Source organism: Xenopus laevis, chromosome 3L (assembly GCF_017654675.1).
Source record: "Xenopus laevis strain J_2021 chromosome 3L, Xenopus_laevis_v10.1, whole genome shotgun sequence".
Classification (NCBI taxonomy): Eukaryota; Metazoa; Chordata; class Amphibia; order Anura; family Pipidae; genus Xenopus; species Xenopus laevis.
This window is the reverse complement of record NC_054375.1, coordinates 118,656,114-118,678,348: the sequence shown is the minus strand read 5'-3', so window position 1 is coordinate 118,678,348 and position 22,235 is coordinate 118,656,114. Positions and strand designations below refer to the sequence as shown.

The following is a 22,235-nucleotide window of genomic DNA, read 5'->3' as shown; positions in this document are numbered from 1 at the left end:
CTTTTGTGTATTATATACAGATTACTGAAACCAAGGTTTGCAGCAAGGTTTCCAGATTGAGCATGACCCTAATACAAGCACAGGTTTTGCATTACCATTACTTGAAGATCACACACATATATACAGATACACAAACATAGTTCCACACACACATATACTGATACACACACATAGTTCCACACACATACATACACACACATTTACTGATACACACACATAGTTCCACACACACAGTGACACAGCTAATTGCCAGTACAAAAGGGCTCTGTCAGGGTTACAGTGAAAGCTTCATCTCCTTTCCCAGCATGCATTGCTGCTGGTGAATTGGGCGGTCTCCCATATTTGCCCCCCTCTCCTACTGACACTGATCTCTTCAAGTGGGTCTCTTTGCCTATGTGTGTCACCTCTGTAGAAGTGATTGCTTCTCCTGTGTGTCAGGTTGTGTGTAAAGTGAAAGTGGCCCGGCTCTCCTGTGTCTGACTGGACGCGTGCTGGAGAGGTGTAATGCTCTCCCGGTTAATTTGGGGCGCTGCTGACAGCAGGTGTCGCTCTCTACAACCCCGTATGTCTAGCTGCGCCCCACAATAACAGACATGAGCTCACAAGGGAAGTGTGAAGTCCTCCCTATGCGCCGGGCTAAGTGTCAGGCTCCCAGCTATAAAGCGCGTAGAGTGGGCGGGGCGGTAGGAGTGGGCGGGGTGGTAGGCGGGTCCCAGAGTTGCTCGCTCCGTGGCTGAGAGAGCCGGTGCCAGTGTGTGGGCTGTACGCCGCGGCATGTTAGGGAAAGAGACACTGACCCCCGTGTGAGCGCTGGGCTGGAATAAGTCCTATGGGAGGATAACCCCTCGGGCTGGGAAGGGGCTCATGCAGCCGATAAGGTGAGTTTAGACCTGACGTCGCTTCCCTTGCTGCAAAGCCTTTCGTGCACATCCCGCGTCCCACCTGACACTAGCACGGTGCGCTCTCTCTCTCTCTCTATATATATATATGTGTATTTATATTATCCCTCATCTGCCTGTCACTGACTCACTGTCACTTTATACAATAGACACAACCTGTGGCACCGGCTGCTCCTCTCACACGACTCGTTATTACCGCACTTCTAGGGAGTCACTAGCGCCGGTGCATTTAAATCAACTCCTTCCCCTCACTGTTCATCCTGCGCTGCGATTTCTCTCCTGTGCGACAATTACACTGATATGTGGCCAGTGTGAGTAGCAATAGAGCCGGTACAAGCCAAGTAACAATGTGATGGTGCCATTGATTGTAATGGGAATGAGCGCAGTGCTCGCAGCATGATGTCTATATGGGCACATGGGGTTAGTTCATAGACTGACAAAACCTGCCAATTGCTCCTCCATTGACTTTAATGCTGATGCTGAAAGATGGGGTCCAGGTGATTCATGTTACCCCCCCCCCCCATCACATGAGCCTTACACATTACACATTACACAGATCAGGGTTTTGTCCCTGCACAGCTCAGCTGTATTATTACCCTAACATTCATCCTATACTGTATTGTTACCTTAACATTCATGCTATAGTGTATTGTTACCCTAACATTCATGATATAGTGTATTATTACCCTAACATTCATGCTATAGTGTATTATTACCCTAACATTCATGCCTCCTGTCATTCCCTGACCCTCTATAACTCCCTGTAGTGATGGGACAGCAGCTGTATGTGTGTCAGTGCCAGTGCAACAGCTACACAACCTTCACCCACCAGTTTACCTACAACTCCCAGTATCCTTCAACATCAAGGCAATCCGACTGTTGCAATTCATCCTTTTCTTTGTTATACAAACACCGTACTCCCCCCAGTCATCAAACTTGAATAATGTGCTGGGGAAATATTTTACCAACATAATTCAGCATGTGAATGCAGTGTTTTATGGCACATTGGAAATTGGTGACACTTTTGCCACTTGTTTACAATGAGACCAGTGACGTTATGAGCAAACAGGCTTTTATTTCTAGATATGCTTTATGGACATGATGCTTTTATATACATTTTGTTCTGGGTTTTCTCACGTTAAAAATGCTACATACAGTGTATGTTTCCTATTCACTATACACATTATTATATCTATCTATCTATCTATCATCTATCTATCTATCTTTCTATCGCTCTCTCTCTCTCTTTCTTTCTCTCGCTCTATCTATCTATCTATCTATCTATCTATCTATCTATCTATCTATCTATCTATCTATCGCTCTCTTTCTATCTTTCTATCTATCTATCTATCTATCTATCTATCTATCTATCTATCTATCTATCTATCTATCTATCTATCTATCCCAGCACATTTACTATATTTACATATAAGTAAACAATATATATATATAGCCAGTTGTTAATGATGTGCCTGAATAACGTGGCACCTGCAGCTCTCATCTGGGCTAATATCATGGCACAGTAACTGGTCTGTTATTGTGAGGTAGCTCATATCATAACGGTCATACACTGTATCAATATGTAATGGATTTAATGTTTGTTTTCATATGACATTTGTTTATTCCAGAATTTATTACACAATGTTGTACATGTATATGAGTATGTCAGATTAATGTCATTATCTTACAGTAACTCATAAGTCTACATTTGACATACTGGGTTTTTGTTCAGCAACTTGTAGAAATGGTTATTTTATTTAGTTCAAGAGCAGCCAGCAGGGCACTGAAACCCAGGGCAGATTGAGAATGATGGGAGTCTCTGGTCTGTTTTGCATGTAAAATGAACATAGGGGGAATATACAGGGAATTGGGTCTGACAAAAGAACCCGCACGCATGCTGTGAGATTCATTGAAACCAGAATAAGAAAGGCATTGCTTGTACTAATTGTTTGTTTCTTCTCAAAACAGCCCGTGAATTAAATAGGAGAATTTGTTTCTAACCAACAATACTACATTGCTATACTTATTTAAATTTGGGGGGAGGCAAACAAGGGTTGGGGGTTCTTTTTATAAAGTAAGATCACTCACAGTGTGCCATTATGGGCTATAAAATCACTGGGTTTTTAAAGGAAAAGCATATTAATTACATTTTATTAGCTATATCCCTAGAGTTTGTAGTGCTATAAAACATATATCAGAGGAGCAGAGCTACCAAGCCACATGTTATATACAGAAAGCTTACAATCTAGAGCAGGTAAAGGCAATCGTTAGAACTCCCTGCATCTAGCAGAAAACACTGGGGGTTTTGGTTGCTCCTTACAAGTTTGCCTTTATTGCCCAGATTTGCAACACACAGGGGGTCTTAACATTCGCACAGGTCTGTGCAATCATTTTCATTATTTATATCACTGCTCCAGTCATGAATTCGTTGTCCAACAACATCTACAATTTGTTTCTTGCCCGACGGAAATATGCAGGGGCAGGTGGTCTAACCTCAGTGTGAAGGGTGCATGGAAAAGCTTAAGTGTGGTTAATTAGATTTTGTGTGGCAGATTAATTACCTTGCATCCAAATACACAAGGATTCCAACAATAAGGTTCCGGAGCATGTGCATGCTGTGCCTCTGCATTACATACACAGATCATTGTGAATTGTGCTACATTTCTCTTGAGCTTGGATTAACAGCTCCACCTTCTGGTAACACCTGTAGGTGCAAAATGCTCGCTCGGGATATTTACTGTAGATGTCTGTGCATATTAATCCTCCCTTTCTAATATCAAAAAATGAAAATTGTTATCGCAGGCAAAATTAAGTTTAGGTTTTAATGTTTCCTGGCTGGCTACCTCCCTTCAGGTGCCCTGTAACCTCTATTGCAGCTCTAAACATTAAATAGAGTTTTTCAATTAGTCTCGTTCTATACAGTTATAAAGGAAAAGGTTTTTTTCTAGTATTGTTTTCTTTGCAAGACTATGCCTCCATCCATCACACTTTAATTTAATGCAGAGTCTAGCCCTTCCTTTGTCCCTGGTTTCATTGGCTAAATTTGAAGGATGAGGCGTAGAAGATGAGACCCAAATCTATTGACTCCTATTTTGTGTGTTTTGCAGCTTTTCTTTTTCCCTACTGTAGAAGGAGTGCCGCTTGTTATTGACTGCCAGCCTTAAATCACATTGGAGCTGACAGAAAATGCTTAGGAACGCAATTTTTTTGTACCCACTGAAACTTGCCCGGGATGCATAATTCATCTTTCAGAACAAGTGATTTGTTTCAAGATTGAAGCGATCATTTCAATGGGGGGAATATTATACTGTAACGTAATCTTTATTTTCATGCACGGCTGTCCGTGCTGTGCTTGAATGTTCTGACATGGCTTCTGAAATTCCAAACCAGGCATGATGCAGTAAGCATCAAAATCCTCACTTAAAGTGATGCCCAGACCATGTCCCTTTAACAGATATGTCAGGTCTTCTGGCTGGGGAATGCTGTAAATTGTAGTTTTGCAGCAGTTGTCCTGTTTTGTGACTACAAAGTCCAGCATATAGTTCAGCCATACATCATCATCATCATCATTTATTTATATAGCGCTGTCAAGATACGCAGTGCTTTACATCTGTAGGAAGGCAGCCTTGGTTTATTGTCGTATGGATGCTAAAAAAATATCTTAATACCCTTCAATGGTTGGCTTCATGGGCCATAGTTGCAATTGATTGTTGCGTTCATTTTCCAACTTGCTGTAGCTTGCTTGACGGTAAGTGCTGAGCTGCTCCCACTTTTGTGCAATTTAGCACTTATGTTAGTAAATGAGCCTTTATATGTATACATTGTCTTAGCAGCAGCAGTTAGCATGTTCATTATACAATTTATATATCATTATAATGCATTTCTTATTCAACTGGGCTCATTCACAAACGGTGGAGAAATAACACTAAAGCAGTAGCTCATAGAAGTCAATTAGGGATGTGCGGGTTGATTTTTCCTCGACCCGCACCCTCCTAACCCGGCCCACTCCATCCCCTCTATTTAAAGACCCACGATGACATCATGAAAGGGGTGGGGCAGGCATGTGTCTATAAATTGAAGGGCCGGAAGCCAGCAGTGTACAGTTGCCTGCGGAAGGGAGCGCCGAGGGTTTTGGGCTGGCCCTCATATCACTACAGCCAGTGATTAGCTATGTTCATCCTGCTGCAAGAAGATTTAGGAAAGCAAAACTATTATTGGCTAGTATTTGGTTGCTGCCCAGGTGCAGATTTACCTCTCTTAGAGTCCCACTGTGTTTCAGCTAACAAATTGGGCCCAATCTGTCCAATTTAGTTGCTAGGTCCTGCCCCACCCCAACATGACACTGAAAATGCTTGCAACAAAAAAGCTAATGGCATTACTCTTAAAGGAACAGTAGCACAAAAAATGAAAGCATTTTAAAGTAATTAACATATAATATACTGTTAGCACACACTGGTAAAAGCTGTGTGTTTGCTTCAGAAAGACTACTGTAAATGAGCTGCTGTGTAGCCATGGGGGTGGCCATTCAAGCTGGAAAAAAAGAGAAATAGGTGCAGGTTACACAGCACATAACAGATAAGCCCTGTCCAATATAATGGTGTTTTATCTGTTATGTGCTATGTAACCTGTGCATTTTCTCCTTTTTTGCATCTTAAAAGGCTGCCCCCATGTCTACACAGCAGCTTGTTTATATAAACTATAGTAGTCTTCTGTAGCAAACACACCAGTTTTACCAGTGCAGAGCAACACTACATTATATTTTAATGACTTTGATATATTTTCCGTTTTTGGTGTTACTGTTCCTTTAAGCTAGCTCACTCACATTTAGCATGCTGAGTATTTTAGGCAGTGCAACCACTGCTCCATCTAGCGTGAAGAGACCTTTCCAGCTGGTGCCAGAATTCGGCATTCCCTTTGTACACTCATCCAGTGCATCTTGATAATGTTTAGGCCTTTCTCTATGCTCATATAAGGGTGTGATAAGCAGGGATTTGGCAATGCGTGGCACTGTTTTCTGCCAAGCACTAGACTGTGAAACAAGGTGAAACATATTTACATCACATTTTGCAATCGCAGAAAATATCCAGATGTGGTTTCTGTTTAATTTGTGAGCAGGCAACTGTGAATTTGTTTTAACAGATTTATCATCGAAACTTATTTAGGATGAGTCTTAGGATGAGTCTTAATATTTGTGTCGTCGAACCAACAGTAAAAGAAGATTTTGATGGTCGAAGCTGCAAAAAATTACTCAGGATAAATCCTGCAAGGAAAAAAGAAAGGCTACAGGGAAAAAATGGTGTAAAAATCACAGCCGTACAGTTACATTTCTCAGCATCGCCTAACAGCGGTATCCCCAGTGTAAATTATATAAAAGTACAGCCAGCTGGCCTAGTATGCTGGTACATATATATATATATATATATATATATATACTAATTCCAAAGAGCTATATAGCTTGGGAATATTCAGTATGTGCTGTGCAGCCAATCCTGTCATCAGGCCAGTATGAGATATTATATGGAAACTAAACTGTAGAGCAAAGATGACAGAGCAGGGACCCAGAGCATTCCCTAATATGCATCTGCTTTTTGATCATGTCCAGGTTAGACAAAAAGGGTTGGTTTACCTTTAAGATAACTTAAATAGATAACGTCTTCATTATTTATTTATTTATTTAATAGTTTTTTTTTAATTATTTGCCTTTTTCTTCTGACTCTTTCCAGCTTTCATATCGGGGTCACTGACCCCATCCCATCTAAAGAACAAATGCTCCGTAAGGCTACACATTTATCGTAATTGCTACTTTTTTTATTACTCATCTTTCTATTCAGGGCCTCTACTATTCATATTCCAGTTTCTTGTTCAAATCAGTGCATGGTAGCTAGGGTACTTTGGACGCTATCAACCAGATTGCTGAAACTGAAGAGCTGCTGAATAAAAATCGAAATAACTCAAAAACCACAAATAATGAAAAATGTAAAAGAAATTTCAAATTGTCTCAGAGTATCACTCTCTACAGCCTACTGAAAGTTCACTTAAAGGTAAACGACCCCTTTAAAAGTTGGTTTTTCTTTCCTGTAGTAGAGCTGTACAGAATATTAAAGGGCACCTATCTTGGCAAAATTGTTTGCCCCTTCAGGAGCTGCTGGCTAATAGATCTGACACCCTGATTGGTGAAAACAGTGCTATTTGTGGCTGAAAATGCCCCACAGTTTGGTCATTATGCAATGATTGGGGGAGGAGTCGACTGGTCCTATGTCACACACATGTACATATTGAGCATGCTCAGGCGTATGTATGTTCCTCAGCATGGCCACCTGCACTCTCCGCACCCTCCTGTTGTGGAGAGAATCTCCCTTTGGAAAAATTCTTAGAATTACTTTTTCTTTCATTATGCAGAAAAATATTCACTTTCCTTTAAATGGTCCCATTGGATGGCATGGAGGTCCATGGCATTAAGTGGCACAGTGTCTTCAACTTACCAGTCTTCACTTCTCTTGCCTTCCCCCTACATGCTCCACTGTAAGAGCCTGCTTAGGTATACACCAGATTTAGCAGCCCTGAGATTGCCAAGGCCAAACTCCTAGGCTCCCATCTGTAAACAGAGCAGAAGGTATAGTAGATGGGATCTCATTCTGAACCCTGCAGCAACACCAGATTTTTTTAAATGGTCTGCTAAAATATAAAAATATTACCGTAAATGAAGATATTGGGCCACGTGAGAGTTGCAAGCACTCAACATGTGCCCTTGAGCCTTTAAATGCTTGCAAAATAGTCTATAAAGTATTATATCCTTATATCTTACAATAGGGGATACATTATACTGTAAATAATAGAGAAGTTTTCAGTGAGTCGGCAGATAAGTGCAACGACAGTAACTGATTCTGCCATGAGTGTCCCTTTTTTTGACGCATTGTACTTTAACCTTGGTCGTATATGTGACACATATATTTCAGCTTTCATTGTGTGCCTTAATGTAGCTGCATGTTGGGACAATAAAAGCCTTCCTTGTTTCATATAGTTACGTGTCTGACTTATCTGCAGTGTTTGGGCCCTGTAAATACATCCAACAGGTTCAAGTCCATAAAATTATATGATGCGATGTGACAATCTCTGGAATGCACAGAAAATATTAACCCAGTCGAACCTATATTATTTGCATATTCAGATTTGCTGTAGATAGTGACCTGGCTTTGCTGAGTTAATGTTCTCTCTAGCTAATAAGCAATGAAGGATCTTTCACATCCCCAGTCGCTGTATATTTTTAGATGTTTTTAGATTTTATTGCACTTCCCAAGGGTATCACAGGCCCCCCAGACTCTACTCTTAACTTTTTTTATGGAAATTGCCCTTGTGCCTTAATTTCTCCAAGCTGTTACAGCCACATAGAAAGATTTACTTTTCTGTAACTCATTGTTTTGGAGAGGTTTATCATCAGATCATGTAGTGCAGTAGTATATCAGTAGTATATCCGGATTTCACCTGGACAGCCTGGTTTTTGGAAGGGCTGCTCGGGCCTGTGATGTCACCGCCCCCGACATCACAGGCCCACCCCTTATGTCTCCAGCCCGCCTCCTGTCTGTTTTCGCAATAAAAAAAGTGGCAACCCTAATAAGGCCTAGTAACCAACAGTCATCAACCAGCAGGCCACATTTGCTGCTCTTTGGCTGATGGTTAGTGTAGCTATCCATTAGGGATGCACTAAATCCAGGATTCGGTTCAAGATTTGGCCTGTTTCAGCAGGATTGAGCCTGACTGAACCTAATCCGAATACAAAAATCATGTGACTTTTTCGTCACACAAACAAGGAATTCAAAAATTTTAAAGCTTTTTTTACTCCTTTACCCCATTGTTCCCCTAATTTACATATGCAAATTAGGGTTTGGTTCGGTATTCAGCCTAATTTTTCACAAAGGATTCAAGATTCGGCCAAATCCTAAATAATGGACTTGGTGCATCCCTACTATACATCAGTATTTTTGCTACAGGCCTAAATTTTGCACTTGTATCTACTTTGCAATCTACAAGTCTCAGGACCTGGGTAAAGGGATAGAAGTTGCAAACCTTGTACACACTGCCTCTGGCATATAAATAAAAGTAGCAATGCTTCTTCCTCTTCCGAGAGCATGTTTACTTGTAGTGTCACATATCACAGCTACAGGCAGTGTGCCATAAAGCTATAAAATTGACTATAAAATGCCATTGGCACTGCTTATACTAAGTAAAGGTGCACTGGGAGCAGCTAACTCTGATCTAAAAGCCAACCTATACCTTAATTATAGTGTGTGAACCAGATCCCATCACACTCACTCATATATATTGGTCCATATATGGCACCCAACTGATATTGGCCTGAGTATTGACCACGTATCTATTGGGCAGGTCTAAATGCCCCATCGGGTCTGACCCAAATGAGGCCATTGATGCGGTTCTCTCCAAGCGGGTCTTCATAAGCCCCACCCCTGAGGGCCCAATGATTAGATCAGCCATGTTTTGCCCAGCACCTGGACGACCATATTACAAAAAGATCTGCTCATTATGCAACTTCACCAAAGCAACTGATCTTCATATATCGAAGAGCAAATTAGCAGCAATAAATTTAATGACCTGAAAGTGTCACAGAGTTTCCCTTTCACTGTCATTTCCTACGGCTATTTGGGGAGCAGTTATAATATATTTAAGCACCGGCATGCTCTAATCCAGAGGGTTGAAATCGAAATATTTCTAATTTTTTTAAATGGGGAGCTTGTAAATCCAGGCAATCAAAAGTCATTTGTAGCCTACGTGTTATTGCCTGGATTTCTCTCGGCTAGAAATGTAGGTTTTTCCCCCTGCTAATGTCCCTAGAATTCGGCTTATTTTTACAAGCCTCATAAAACTCACCTCCAGTTTATGAGCAGAGAGATCCTGTCAGCTTTCCAGGTGGCTCATCGCACTTGTTTTCTGCTCTGTGTTTCTTTACAGGAGATTGAGAGTGCATTGCAGGGTGTGTGTGCGGACAAAATCATTTGTCTTGTTGGAGCTTTGCATTACTTTCCATCACCCACCGAGGAGGGAAAATCATGTTAGCTATGGGGAAATGTCTATACGTGGCACAGGTAGACTAAAACTCTCTGCACTTGGACAGGTTCTTGTGCGTTCTTACCCGTTGGGCCCCAGGCTCAACTAACACTCGGGCAGATTTATTAAGGGTCAAATTTAAAATTCAAATTTTCAAATGTTTTTATGGTCAAAACTGTCAAATTCATCTAGGGAGTTCTTTAAAAAAAATGTGGCTTTCGAGATTTATCATAATCTGGCCCTTTAAGAATTCAAATTTCACTAGTCGCAACCTAAAACCTTCTGAATTGCAATTGGAGAGGTCCAAGGATCATTTGGGAGTTGTTTGAACCCTTCCTGACATTTGAGGTTTCAAATCGAGTTTGATCCAATTGATTTTCGGGTCGTTTCAATTCCTCCGATTTTTAGAATTGACATGTTTTTAATAAATTTCGATTGGTTGAATTATAATACCATATAAATACCATATAAATATTCATATAAATACCAAGTGAGATCAACGTAACCAATATCAGAACTGATCCACTAACAGACTTACTGTTGATATCACAGCTATAGTGCAGAAGATTTCAAGCAACCTTCAATACAAGATTTGTTCCTGCCCCCTCGGCTAATAATAAAGCTGCAGTATATATAAAAGCAGTCAACCAGCATTTATTTAACGAGCCTCCCCATGTTATACTTTGAACCCCAAAGGTGCCATTGTCAAATATTTTGGGAATGCTGTGAGTTGCCATTGAAGAGCAGATGGAAGGGCCTGTAAGCTCTTTCAAACAAGACTTTTACCTTCTGTATTACCCCATCTTGGAGCGAATTGTTTGTATATGTTTGTTATAAATACTCAACAACTGTCTTTCCCTAAGCTGCATTCAAAACAATAAAAAATTATTGGGCAAATTAATATTGAAGTACAGGTATGGAATCTGTTATCCAGAAATCTCCAAATAACAGAATGGCAGTCTCCCATAGACTCCATTTTATCCAAATAATACAAATTTTCTCTGTAATAATAATAATAGTACATTGTACTTGATCCAAACTAAGATATTATTAATAGTGATGGGCGAATCTTGCCCGTTTCGCTTCCCCTTAAAATTTGCGAAACGCCAAAAAATTTGCAAACCAAGTCAACGGGTGTCAAAATAATTTTGACGCTCAACATTTGTTCTACGCGTGACCCTTTTGTCCAAATGCATTGAAATCAATGGAGGTCTGAATAATTTTGACGCGCAACAATTTTTTTCCACTGGGAATTTTCGTAGCAGTTTTGCAAAAACGTTTGCGGGCAGCGAAGTGCGGAGATTCGCCTCAAATCCATGCCTGGTGAATAAATTCGGCCATCACTAATCATTTATCCTTACTGGAAGCAAAGCTAGCCTATTGGGTTTATTTAATGTTTACATTATTTTCTAGTAGACTTAAGGTATGAAGATCCAAACTACAGAAAGATCCATTATCTGGAAAACCTCAGGTCCCAAGCATTCTGAATAAAATGACCTTCCAAACCAGAAAAGGATCCATTTGCGAGATCTACACTTGCAGAAATGTACCAAACGTACAGTATATGTTGTGTGACAGTGGCTCTAACACAGAACCCCACCCTGTAACCAGCTGAGGGTGATGGGAGTTTGCATTCTAGAACAGCTGAATGGGCAGAATTCAGATTGTCCCATTGAAAAGCTATGTACATAGGAAGCAAGTGTCACACTACGTGATCTCTCATACTGAGCTGTTTGTTGTCTCCAAGGTCATAAAAGTGTTGTTTATAGAACAATGTGACCTGTTATGATATAGTGCTAGTACAGCCTTTAGCTTTATGGTCTCCTGGTGATCATGCAGGGCCCACATAAAACACGTAGCATGAGTAATACAGCTGGTTGCTACCTTCTTAAGTGCCAGGGGCCTGACGAAATGCTGGTTTGAGATTGTCAGGGTATATACAGCGCTAGCCCCAGACTAATGTCTTGCTCTCTGATTAATCACCCCTATACTTGTTAATGGAATGGGATGACATTGTGCTTATCTTTGCTCACCATGGATGTGCTTTTATCAGCTCTCAGCGCAGCGCCTTTATAAATGTTTATGCGTAACGCTGCACAAAACCGCTTCATCTTACCTTAATTTGACACTTCTGCACATTAAACCTCTTTGCCAGAAGGGGGTCCTGCTAATGTCAACAGGGAAAAGAGCAACAGCCTGATTTTTATTTTGGTTAAGAAGAGAGAGGAATCCTATAAGAAGCAAGAGAGATCATCATCGGAGTCGCTGTTCCACGCTTGGGGAAGTGTATGTTTACACCATGGTTTCTGTTGTTAGAGTTCAGGCCTGTATATAGAATTCCCCCTGCACTCATAGCACTTTTGTTCTTGTTTTCTGGTTGCCAATAAACATAGTTCTATAGCGTACAGTGCTGTGAAATGTATTTCCACGTTGTAAGCGGAACTATAACTTCCCTGGCACCAGGGTCCCGCTGTGAAATCTGGGACAATGAGGTGCCACACGCCACAACTTGGAGACTAACTGGGTGTCATTACCTGATTTGTATCACTAGATACAATGCCAAATACGTGACAAAATAAACTTCCACTGGAAAAAAGGGGGGAGGGGGTTAAATAGATGCTGAGCTTAAGGAAAATATATCCTTTTATAGGGTTAAAGTATGAAATAGCCAGCAATGTAAGAGAGAGTCGCCTATTGTTTTACTGAGCTCCCCTCTTCATTTTGATATGTATAGCTATGAGTGGGGCACGATGCTTTATGGTGCAATGCAAGCATATTAAAAGGGTGGTTCACCTTTAAGTTAACTTTTAGTATGTTATTGAATTGTCAGTTCTAACCAAATGGTCTTCATTATTTTATTTTTTATATAGTTTTTGAATTATTTGCCTTCTTCTTCTGACTCCTTCCAGCTTTCAAATGGGAGTCACTGACCCCATGTCAAAACAAATGCTCTGTAAGGCTACAAATGTGTTGTTATTGTTACTTTTTATTACTCATCTTTCTGTTCAGGCCTCTCCTATTCATATTACAGTCTCTTATTCAAATCACTGCATGGTTGCTAGGGTAATTTGTTCCTTACCAACCAGATTGCTGAAACTGCAAACTGGAGAGCTGCTGAATAAAAAGTGAAATAACTCAAAACACACAAATAATAAAAAATTAAAACCAATTGCAAATTGTCTCACCCCATTAAGTGTCTGATCTCAAATAAATATTTATATGTGACTCGTTAGTAGGGATGCACCAAATCCAGGATTTGGTTTGGCATTCAGCCTTTTTCAGCAGGATTCGGCCGAATCCAAGTGCATGGCGAACCAAATCCAAAATACAATTATGTGACTTTTTGTCACACATACAAGGAATTAAAAAATGTTTAAGTTTTTTTACTCTCTTTACTCCTCGTTTCCCTAATTATTAGACGCAAATTAGGGTTTTACAAAGAATTCAGGATTCAGCCAAATCCTAAATAGTGAATTTGGTGCATCCCTACTCATTGGATGGCAGGGTGGCTAGTATATATATATATATACATGCCCATGTGCCCATAAAGTCACTGGACTACCCTAAAGTGAGTGCTGTGTACAAAGATAAATGGCCCTATAACAGAGCTACGATCCATAACTGCTGCTCCCCTTTCCTGTGCTTAGGATGGGTTATGTATATGAAGGTGCTGCATCACCCACACTTTTTGTTTTTGATATCAGTGCTTTGTCCAACGATATTGCTGTCAGCAATAAACCACAAGAAAAATATATCACTGAGTGGTCTTACTAATATTACACAGCCCAAAGTTAGTAAGCTTTCTTTTTTTAGTGGTAGACACATGATCCTCAAGGGCACTGGCGGGGTCAGAGAATTTTCCTTTATGCAGAACTTGCTGTCCACCCGCAATCAAAAGAATCTCGTCACAACACTCTATGGGGCACATTTACTAAAGGTGAAGTGACTAACGCGGTCGATGATTCGCCAGCGTGACGTCATTTTGTTACTTTGCCGATTTACTAACGGGCGCAGGCGTCATTTCCCTAGCGAAGGAGATAGACGCTAGCGTTGCTTCACATTCTAACGCCAGGTGAATTTTCACTCTGGCGAATGGACGTAACTCTGCAAATTCACTAAGATGCAGATTTTACTGAACGTTACCTCTTTTGCCAGACTTGCCTTTGCCAGTTCAGACCAGGTGAAGTGCAATGGAGTGGATAGGACTTCCTCAATTTTTAGTGGAAAAAATGACTAAGTCGCAAAAAACGCTGGCGTCTTTTCCTTTTTTCAAAATGATAGCCTGCAAAAGTCCTTAAAAATGTCTTTTGGGTAACAAGTTGCCCCATACATTTTCTAACATATGGAACATTAACTATACAGTGGGCTCATGTGTAGGGCATTATTACAACTCTATTTTCTTTATTAAGGTTCCCTGGACTTGTGTAATGTAATATATTTGCCGCAAAATAATAAACTTTATAATTTCCCGCTTTATGAATATTAGCCTGAGCGAAGACCTCTAACGAAGTTGCGCTAGGCAGAATTGAACGCTAATACATCTTCGCTTTGTTTGCCAACATAACGCTAGTGAAAATTTGCCAGCTTTCGGCGCCCTGGATGCAACTTCGCAGTTTAGTAAATTAGCGTTGTCTGAACACATTTTTGCCTATAGTGATGTGCGCAAAGCCATCACTGCCGAATTTCAGCAGGTTAGGGAATTTGCCCCTATGTGCCGTTGCCCTGGGTGGGTCAGATCACTGAAGTAACATTGGCCTGCAGATTTTCAGAGAATAATACTTTGGGTATCTTTCAGTAGCATTACTGATAACATGTCTATCATTTTTAGGGAAATGCAATATATTATCCTTCATATAACTCTCAAACTGACCTTACACTGCCAGAATCACTGGTGCAATCATTAAATGAGTGGATCTGGGCCTAGTTCAAAGCCAAATGGAGCTGGTGCAGCTATTAGGCCTGGGGCCACTGATCAGATCATACACTGGGGTGTAAAGGAGGCAGTTGTACAAGGGCTGGACTTCCTTTATACTATGGATATTGCTTCTCCTGTCAATTGGATGTGCTTGAAAATGTAAACTATATTATGCCTGCCAGTGTAGTGCCGCAGCTCCTCTTCACTTCCTTCTGTCTTTATGGCTAGCATCGGTCACTGTTTGGCCACCGTTAACATTTCTGCAGTTTCTGCACTATAATTACGCATAACTTTTCTTTTTTATATGGCCAGTGAAAGGAATGTTTCCCCAGACAGAAGCAACACTGCGATTAAGGGTTGTTATTGTTGTATCTGCCTTTGCCACTCAGTTGCCTTTCTGTTTGGCATTCTCCACCCTCAAATTTAAAAAATGGTTGCTATGGTCGGCGATCCCAGCAACTGCAAAATTGCGAGACTAGATGTTTCTCTATGTATTTATGTTATTACTATGGTGACAATGTAACAATAATGTCGCTCCAGCTGCTGTTTACTTGTAGGAGGGCAATCACTTTTCTTACACTAAATTTCACATCTTAGCAGGCTAAGGCAGCATTTTTGATCCACTGGGGTAGAAAGAAAGTGCTGTATTTGTGTGGCAGAGCAGCAACAATAAGCCTCACAAGTTCCAATAATGAGTGGAGCAAGAGCAAACATTGCTCTCCTGCGGCCAAATGCCGAGTGTGACATCTGGTGACAAATGGCTCTTCATGGGCCCTGCACACTGTTTATTTTTCCCTCCAAGCCTTTACATATTTGGCTTCGCACAGCTTGTGTGTTTTCTCAGTTGCTGAATGTGTGAGAGAGGGAATCTCCCCTCCTCCTCCTGGAGTTGGGCCCTGCCGGCTGTAACAGGAGCCTGTGGGTGGGACACTTTGAGATCATCCATGGGGGCTGGGAAGAGGGAAGCTCTGTGTAGGCATTGGAAGAGAAGCCAGGTGATTGATGGCTTTTCTGTTGTGCAAAGGAGGGAGGAGGAGGAGGGAAGGAAAGAGTGTGTCTAATCTTTCAATGCAGTGCTGGCTAAGGAGAAGCTGCTTCTTAGTACAAGTTTCTGATGATCCTTTCTTCTTCTTCTGTCTCTTAACTGTTCGTCCAGGGCGAAGGTTGCGGTTAAAGCCCAAGCTGGATGGATGGGTATGGGGAGAGGGGCAGGACCCAAAGCCCTGGGATTCTTCAAAATCCTCACTGTCTTCTTGTGCACTTTTCATACAGGTAAGCAAATACTTTTTTCCCCCCTATGTCTCCTTTTGAACGATTCAGAACAATTGAATCGCATGCCAAGAATTCTTTTCATTTATAATGCTTCCCGAAACCTATCTATACTGGACTTTTAAATGTTGCATATATATAGGATGGGTGAAGGTAGCCCCATGAGGCCGATGCCAAGAACTGTACTTCAGCAACATCTGGAGGGGCACAGGTTGCCCATTGCAGCCTTAGATTCTTATTTCTGGGGGCCGGGTGGAATTTGAAACCTGAGAATAGGCATATAATTTGCGTGGGTATCTATTCTAATGCACGTTTCCAACTGCGCTCTTGCATTGTGCCTCTGCTGTTCATCATGGGACTGCTGCTGCCTGGGCTGCTCTTTCTGCAGAGCTGTTTGCTTGTCACTATAAATGATTGCCCTGCATCACGTAGCTCTTTAACGCAGTTTCCCCCATTGCCTTAAACCTTGTAACCTTTTTGTTCCCATATCGATCACTACTTCTCATGGTGCCTTTTTTAAATATATGAGCTGCTCACTTCTTTGCCAGGCTCCTATTTTCTAGGTGTTACTGGTTTTCAATATATTTTTTTTAAATTTTCCCCTCTCCATCAAGGTAAGGGCTACACGTCCTATAAAATAAGTGCAGGAGAAACCATCTGTTTCCAATGAATCCCTCTGTTTTTCTGGCTTGATCCTTGCCTTTAAATTCCTGTGAGCCTTGTTTTTGTTGGGGGAGGAGGACAGCCTCCACACTGGGGGTTTTGTTCCTTCCAAAGTTCTCGGATTTCTATATCCCTCAGGTTTTATTCACCTGGAAATGTAGAAATGTGAAATCCCCCCCCCCAAAAAAAATATTAATTTTAAGCAAATATGCTGTTGCAGTGTAAATAATCAGGCAGGCTAATGTTTTGGTTCTTGCTACTCTCAGAATCAATAGTGTTCCTTGATTTGATGTGTGCAGTTAGATTCCTTTCTTCCATCTAAATCCCTGCTTACATGTTCCACTAGGATTTAGACAAAAGTTCTGCCGAAAAGTTCTTCCAATATGAATTTAAATGAAGGCCTGATTTCTTTCATATGTCCCAAAAAAACAATCCACGTCGGAGATCGATAAATTAAAAAAACAAGGCTGTGATACATTTTAATAGGCTTTTATACGGTTATTTTTGACTCCATGACTCCACAGGGTTGAAAAAAGCAAGTAGAGTGTTTTTTTATATAATGCAAAGTATACAACAACATAAACTGCTATTCATTGTGATTTATTGGAAGGGAAAATGCCCCGGGGGGATTCTGTTTCACCCACTGAGAAAAAAAAGAGTTGAAACTAATTTAGCATATCTGTATACTATTATTGTTTGTGCTCTGAAATTAATCTGGGAGTTGCACAGAGGCTGCCTTGTCGTCTAGGGCGGCCAAACTATTTTGAGAAGAAAAAGGGGGGAAAAAAAAGCAAGGTGGTATGACCCTGATTACTCTCTAATTGCTCCAACGCTGCCTGCTCAAAGGGGATTTTCTCATAATATCTCAGTGTAGCTCTGGGTGAAAGATTAATGCCTCTAATTTCCTCCAAGCCCTTGTAGAATCTGATGCCGGCTCTATTAAGAACAGAATTGCAAAGGCAAATCAGACACTTGCAGATAAAAATGAGGTGATGCTTATTTTAGGCTTGGCGTATCCTTTCTATGGCTTGAGGGGTTTAAGAGCCCCTGTGGCTATGGGAAGAAGGTGATATATTAATTGACTGAAGTGCTTTTCAGAAGTAGCAGCGCCTCGTATCCAGTCTGTGTGGTTTGCCCAGATAAAGATCAGCCTTATTGGAGGTTTATCAAAGAGGCTGATAAATCACCTTTGTGTTTCTTGTTGGCAGTCAGGGGGGATGTGGCTGCTCACTTCTACTGAAAACTCCAGCGAGAGGGGCCCGGGCTCTACAAAAACACCTTTACAACTCTATTAAAGAGGCAACAAGAATCTCATTATGTCTTTTGAGATCCAAAGCCGTGCTTGATACTGGGAATCTTTCATAGAGCACGTTATACAACAATTTCCCTTTCAAAACATTCTTATTTTGTACAGAACCTGCTGTATTTTCCCCCATTATCCATAGGCGGAATCTGAAAAGAGAGACAACCTGTGCACTCTAGGTTTTAGTAACAACTACTGGGTAGTGTCCAGTGAGGATGCTGGGAATTGTAGTTGAACAACAGCTAGTGTTCCACATGGAGAACACTAGACTAAATAATACAACAGTGATTATAATTGTTGAAAATAATAACATATTGCAAGTCATTTGGAGTATATATGTATAAACTATATATATCAAAAGGCTTCATATATGCTAAACCAGATTCCTGTCTTGTCTATAGCACAAACCTGGGCACCTGCAGATTTATAGCACACCAGCCCGGCCTATTGACTTTATAAAGTACCTGTTTCCCACGTCAATACCTTTTGCTCTTTAACTTTTACTGTAGGCTTAACACTGGTGTTTGTATCCTCCCTAAAATCTATATGGCAGCCCAGGATTCCAGAATCCCTTCCCCATATAGCAAGCAGTATGCAGCTGCAATGGAAGGACATGCAGCCCTGCGGGATATGTATTTTATGTGTGTCACGTTCAATAAGATATAAAAATCCCCAGTTTGCTGAGAGCCAGATATCTCAGAGCTGAACTGTGTGATAAAGTGTATTTACATTGCAAGGGCAAATAGCTTTTGGATTTTCCAATCAGGAGCAGCCATGCTGGGATTTCAGTAGAGGTCACACACAATTCCTTGTGCCAAAACATCTTCCTCCTTCCCAATAAAGTGGTCTGGATGCTGCCAGTGGTCGCACTGCTCTTCAGCCTTATTTGTAGAGCTAATTGTACTGAGATTTTTTGGAATATTAGACAGGCTCAGGAATAGTTAGTGGTTAGTCTAGTGCAAGAGCTTCACTTAATAAGCCCCCCCCCTTCATGTGCGTTATATGCCCAAAGTGTCTGATTCCGTTCCTGTGTGCGGATTTTGTGTCTGCAAATGGTCACATTGATCCAATTATGAGCGCATTGTTGCTGTGAAATTGAAATGGTCCCTTGCCAACAAGTAAATTCCAATGTAGCCATAGTGGGCCATAGTAGCCATAGCATTTAATGTTAGCCAACAAGGCTCCATGTTGGGCATCTCCCTGCTTTTATATACCTGTGCAACATTTGCCTTGCCCTGTGACCACTTATATCCCTAATAACTGAGCTTGTTCTGATGCTCTCTCCCTGGTTACAGCCTGACATCATAGCAAAGCCACGATTATTCTTTATCAGTACTTGGGAATATGTGAAAGTTTTGTGCAGTCGGTTTGTGCAGTCGGTATGTGCTGGGAGTATCTGCGTTGACTGCTCGAGAGTATTCTCACTAAGTATTGCTAGATAGTAAGAGTCTGCTGACAGCTCTGGGATGTATTCTTATCTCATAGATAAACCATGTGGGATTTCTGCAGTATTTCCCCCTCTTTCTCTCCATCTGTGTTCAGTTACATAGAGTGAGCTGAGCAGCCTATTGAAATGCCCCAGGTGTTTCATTGCAGTCGGGCCCCTATAAGGTGGGACTGCATATTTTAACGTTATACGTGCATTCTTGTTTTTATCATACAATGGCTTTTGTGTTCTCCCATCCTCCTTCTCATTAATGTAGGAAGTGAGCTGCAGTTAGACTATTAAAGGCTGGGGCCACATCAGCGTAGTTCTCGCAGCATTCTACCGGTTATGCTGTCATGTGAGTTATATTGTTTGCTTAGCAAAATCTTTCCATGTGTTTGGTAGATGATGCAGTAAGGCATTGGCAGACAACCTGTCCTGGAGGGTGGCCATCCATGCAGTAGGGCTTCCATGTTGAAAGGGCAGTGTTACAAGATCAGGTTTCTCTGGCAGACAGTAATATTGTTTGGGTGGTGTGTTGGTGTCTACAGTGTTTTCTGAGCAGGATATGGGCAAATGTAAAGGCAGCTATTATATAGATTCCTGCTGTCTGCTCTGGGAGGGGATGCTGGGAAGTGTAGTTTCACATAAGTAGGCTTTTTGTAAATATTATTTATATAGCTCTATTATCTCCTGCAATGCTTTACAGAGTAAGGGATACAAATATAAGGCAAACATTTTACAATAATGGATAAACAGTTACAATTGCATATTATTAGGGCATGATAGGGTCCTGCTAGCAAGAGCTTACAATTTATAGCTGGCCATAAGCTGCAAGTTTGATCATCTGGAGAGCTAGCTACCTTGCCAACCGAGTTGATCTTGGCTAGGGTTGCCACCTGGCCGGTATTATACCAGCCTGGCTGGGATGGTTGATCCCAATGTTATTGATAGGGAAAAGAGATAAATATATAGGAAGGCCGGTATTTTTTTCTGGAAAAGGTGGCAACCCTAATCTTGGCCCAGGTTGGCCACCCACATGCTGGCTGATCCAATCGTCAGCCTACACAATTAATATTTGCCCAATTTTTGGGCAGATATCAGCCGGGCAGGTCCTTTGGTGGGCCCCATATAAGGATTTAAAATGCATGTGGGTTATCAAGTCCAGCGATGGTGTATAGCGGAGAATGACGGAGGCCAGCAATGCATTATTTAGCAGCTGAATACATGAAGCATCACACCATATGTCTCAGAAGATCCCTGTTGTGAAGGCATTGAATGAAAGAAAGTCTGTGTCTTTAAGAAAAAGAGAAGTTTTTTTTTTTTTGCACTCCACCCCCCCACCCCCCTCCTGAGTGTAACTGAAACCTGATCTAATCCCTTTGCACATGGGGTAATTTATTGGCCTATTGGGCCTCCCTTAATGGCAAATTGCATTGTCTTTATTCCTGGGCCCAAGCTATAGTGAGGCGGGTGCATTCCATAGGCTCTGCTCTCAGCTGATCTTTCACACCCCTCTGAGTACAGTCAAATAGGTTTTATTGGAACACTTTGTTATGCAAACAAGGCAACAATAATCAGCTCATTATTCCGCAAGATTGCTCCATTAACAGTTCAAAAGAGGTCACTGGAAGGACCCCAAAGCCCACAGACAAATATTCACTATTTCTGTTTTACCCGTTCCTTATTCTTTCCCTTGAAAGTTTCACTTTAGGCAGAAGATAATACACGGGAGAATAAACCTCGGAGAGCCTTTCTCTTTAATTCCTTCACTTTTATATGTGTGCCGTGGATTTAATCCTCATTAATGCGGCAATGTGTTGCAAATGAGGGAGGCCGGGCATCTCTGGGCTGTGGAGGTTTGATATTAGCATGTTTGCAAAGGCCTCCCTTTCAACTGGGATCTCGTTAACCGATCATTCACATGTTAAATCTGCTTTTTACATTAATGTGATAATCATGAAGGTCATTAACCATCAGGGAACACACAGATTCCGCGCACAGACCCTCCACTAGCTCATCCGTCTGTAACATTTACATAGGGGACCAGATTCTCCCGTGAAAGAGGGACGTGTATAGAGGACAACTGCAACAGGGGAGACATTATTTGCATGTGGATTTACAATTTATACTGCCACCCGGAAGTTACCTCACAAGGAAACCTCAGGCTAGGTTTATTGTCTACTGAATTAGGGTAATTTCTACGCCAGCAACCAGATTGTTGAAATTGCAAACTAGAGAGCTGCTGAATAAAAAGCTAAATATCTCAAAAACCACAAATTAAAAAAAAAAAAAAACAATTGCAAATTGTATGTCTACGTCATACTAAAAGTTAATTTAAAGGCGAACGACCCCTGTGAGTAACCTAAAGGTGCCCCCAGCTGTAAATATATTTATAGCCTCCCAAACAATGTAGGTCTCTATAAAAAGATATTGCATAAAACAGCTCATATGTAAAATCCTGCTTCATGTAAATAAACCATTTTCATAATAATATACTTTACTAGTAGTATGCGCCATTGGATAATCATAAATAGAAAGTTGCTATTTTAAAAAATAAGGGCCGCCCCTTGGGATCCTACGATTCACGGTGCACACAAACAAACCATACATGTAGGTCACATGAGCCAATTAACAGACAGAGTTGTGTCTTTTGCTTCCACACTTCTTCCTGTTACAGTTAGAGTTGTAGTATCTCTG

General features: G+C 41.2%; 1 protein-coding gene across 3 annotated transcripts in view; it reads left to right on the top strand.

Annotated features, from left to right (window-relative positions):
* Positions 1-720: 720 nt before the first annotated feature.
* Positions 721-22,235, top strand: part of rgma.L (repulsive guidance molecule BMP co-receptor a L homeolog) — a 33,331-nt gene continuing 11,816 nt past the window's right edge. The window contains exons 1-2 of one of the 3 annotated variants that reach the window (XM_018250725.2): positions 721-878; positions 16,031-16,146. In XM_018250725.2, coding sequence (XP_018106214.1) covers positions 865-878; positions 16,031-16,146 — 130 coding nt within the window. In that variant the 5' untranslated portion in view covers positions 721-864. 3 annotated transcript variants of the gene reach the window in all.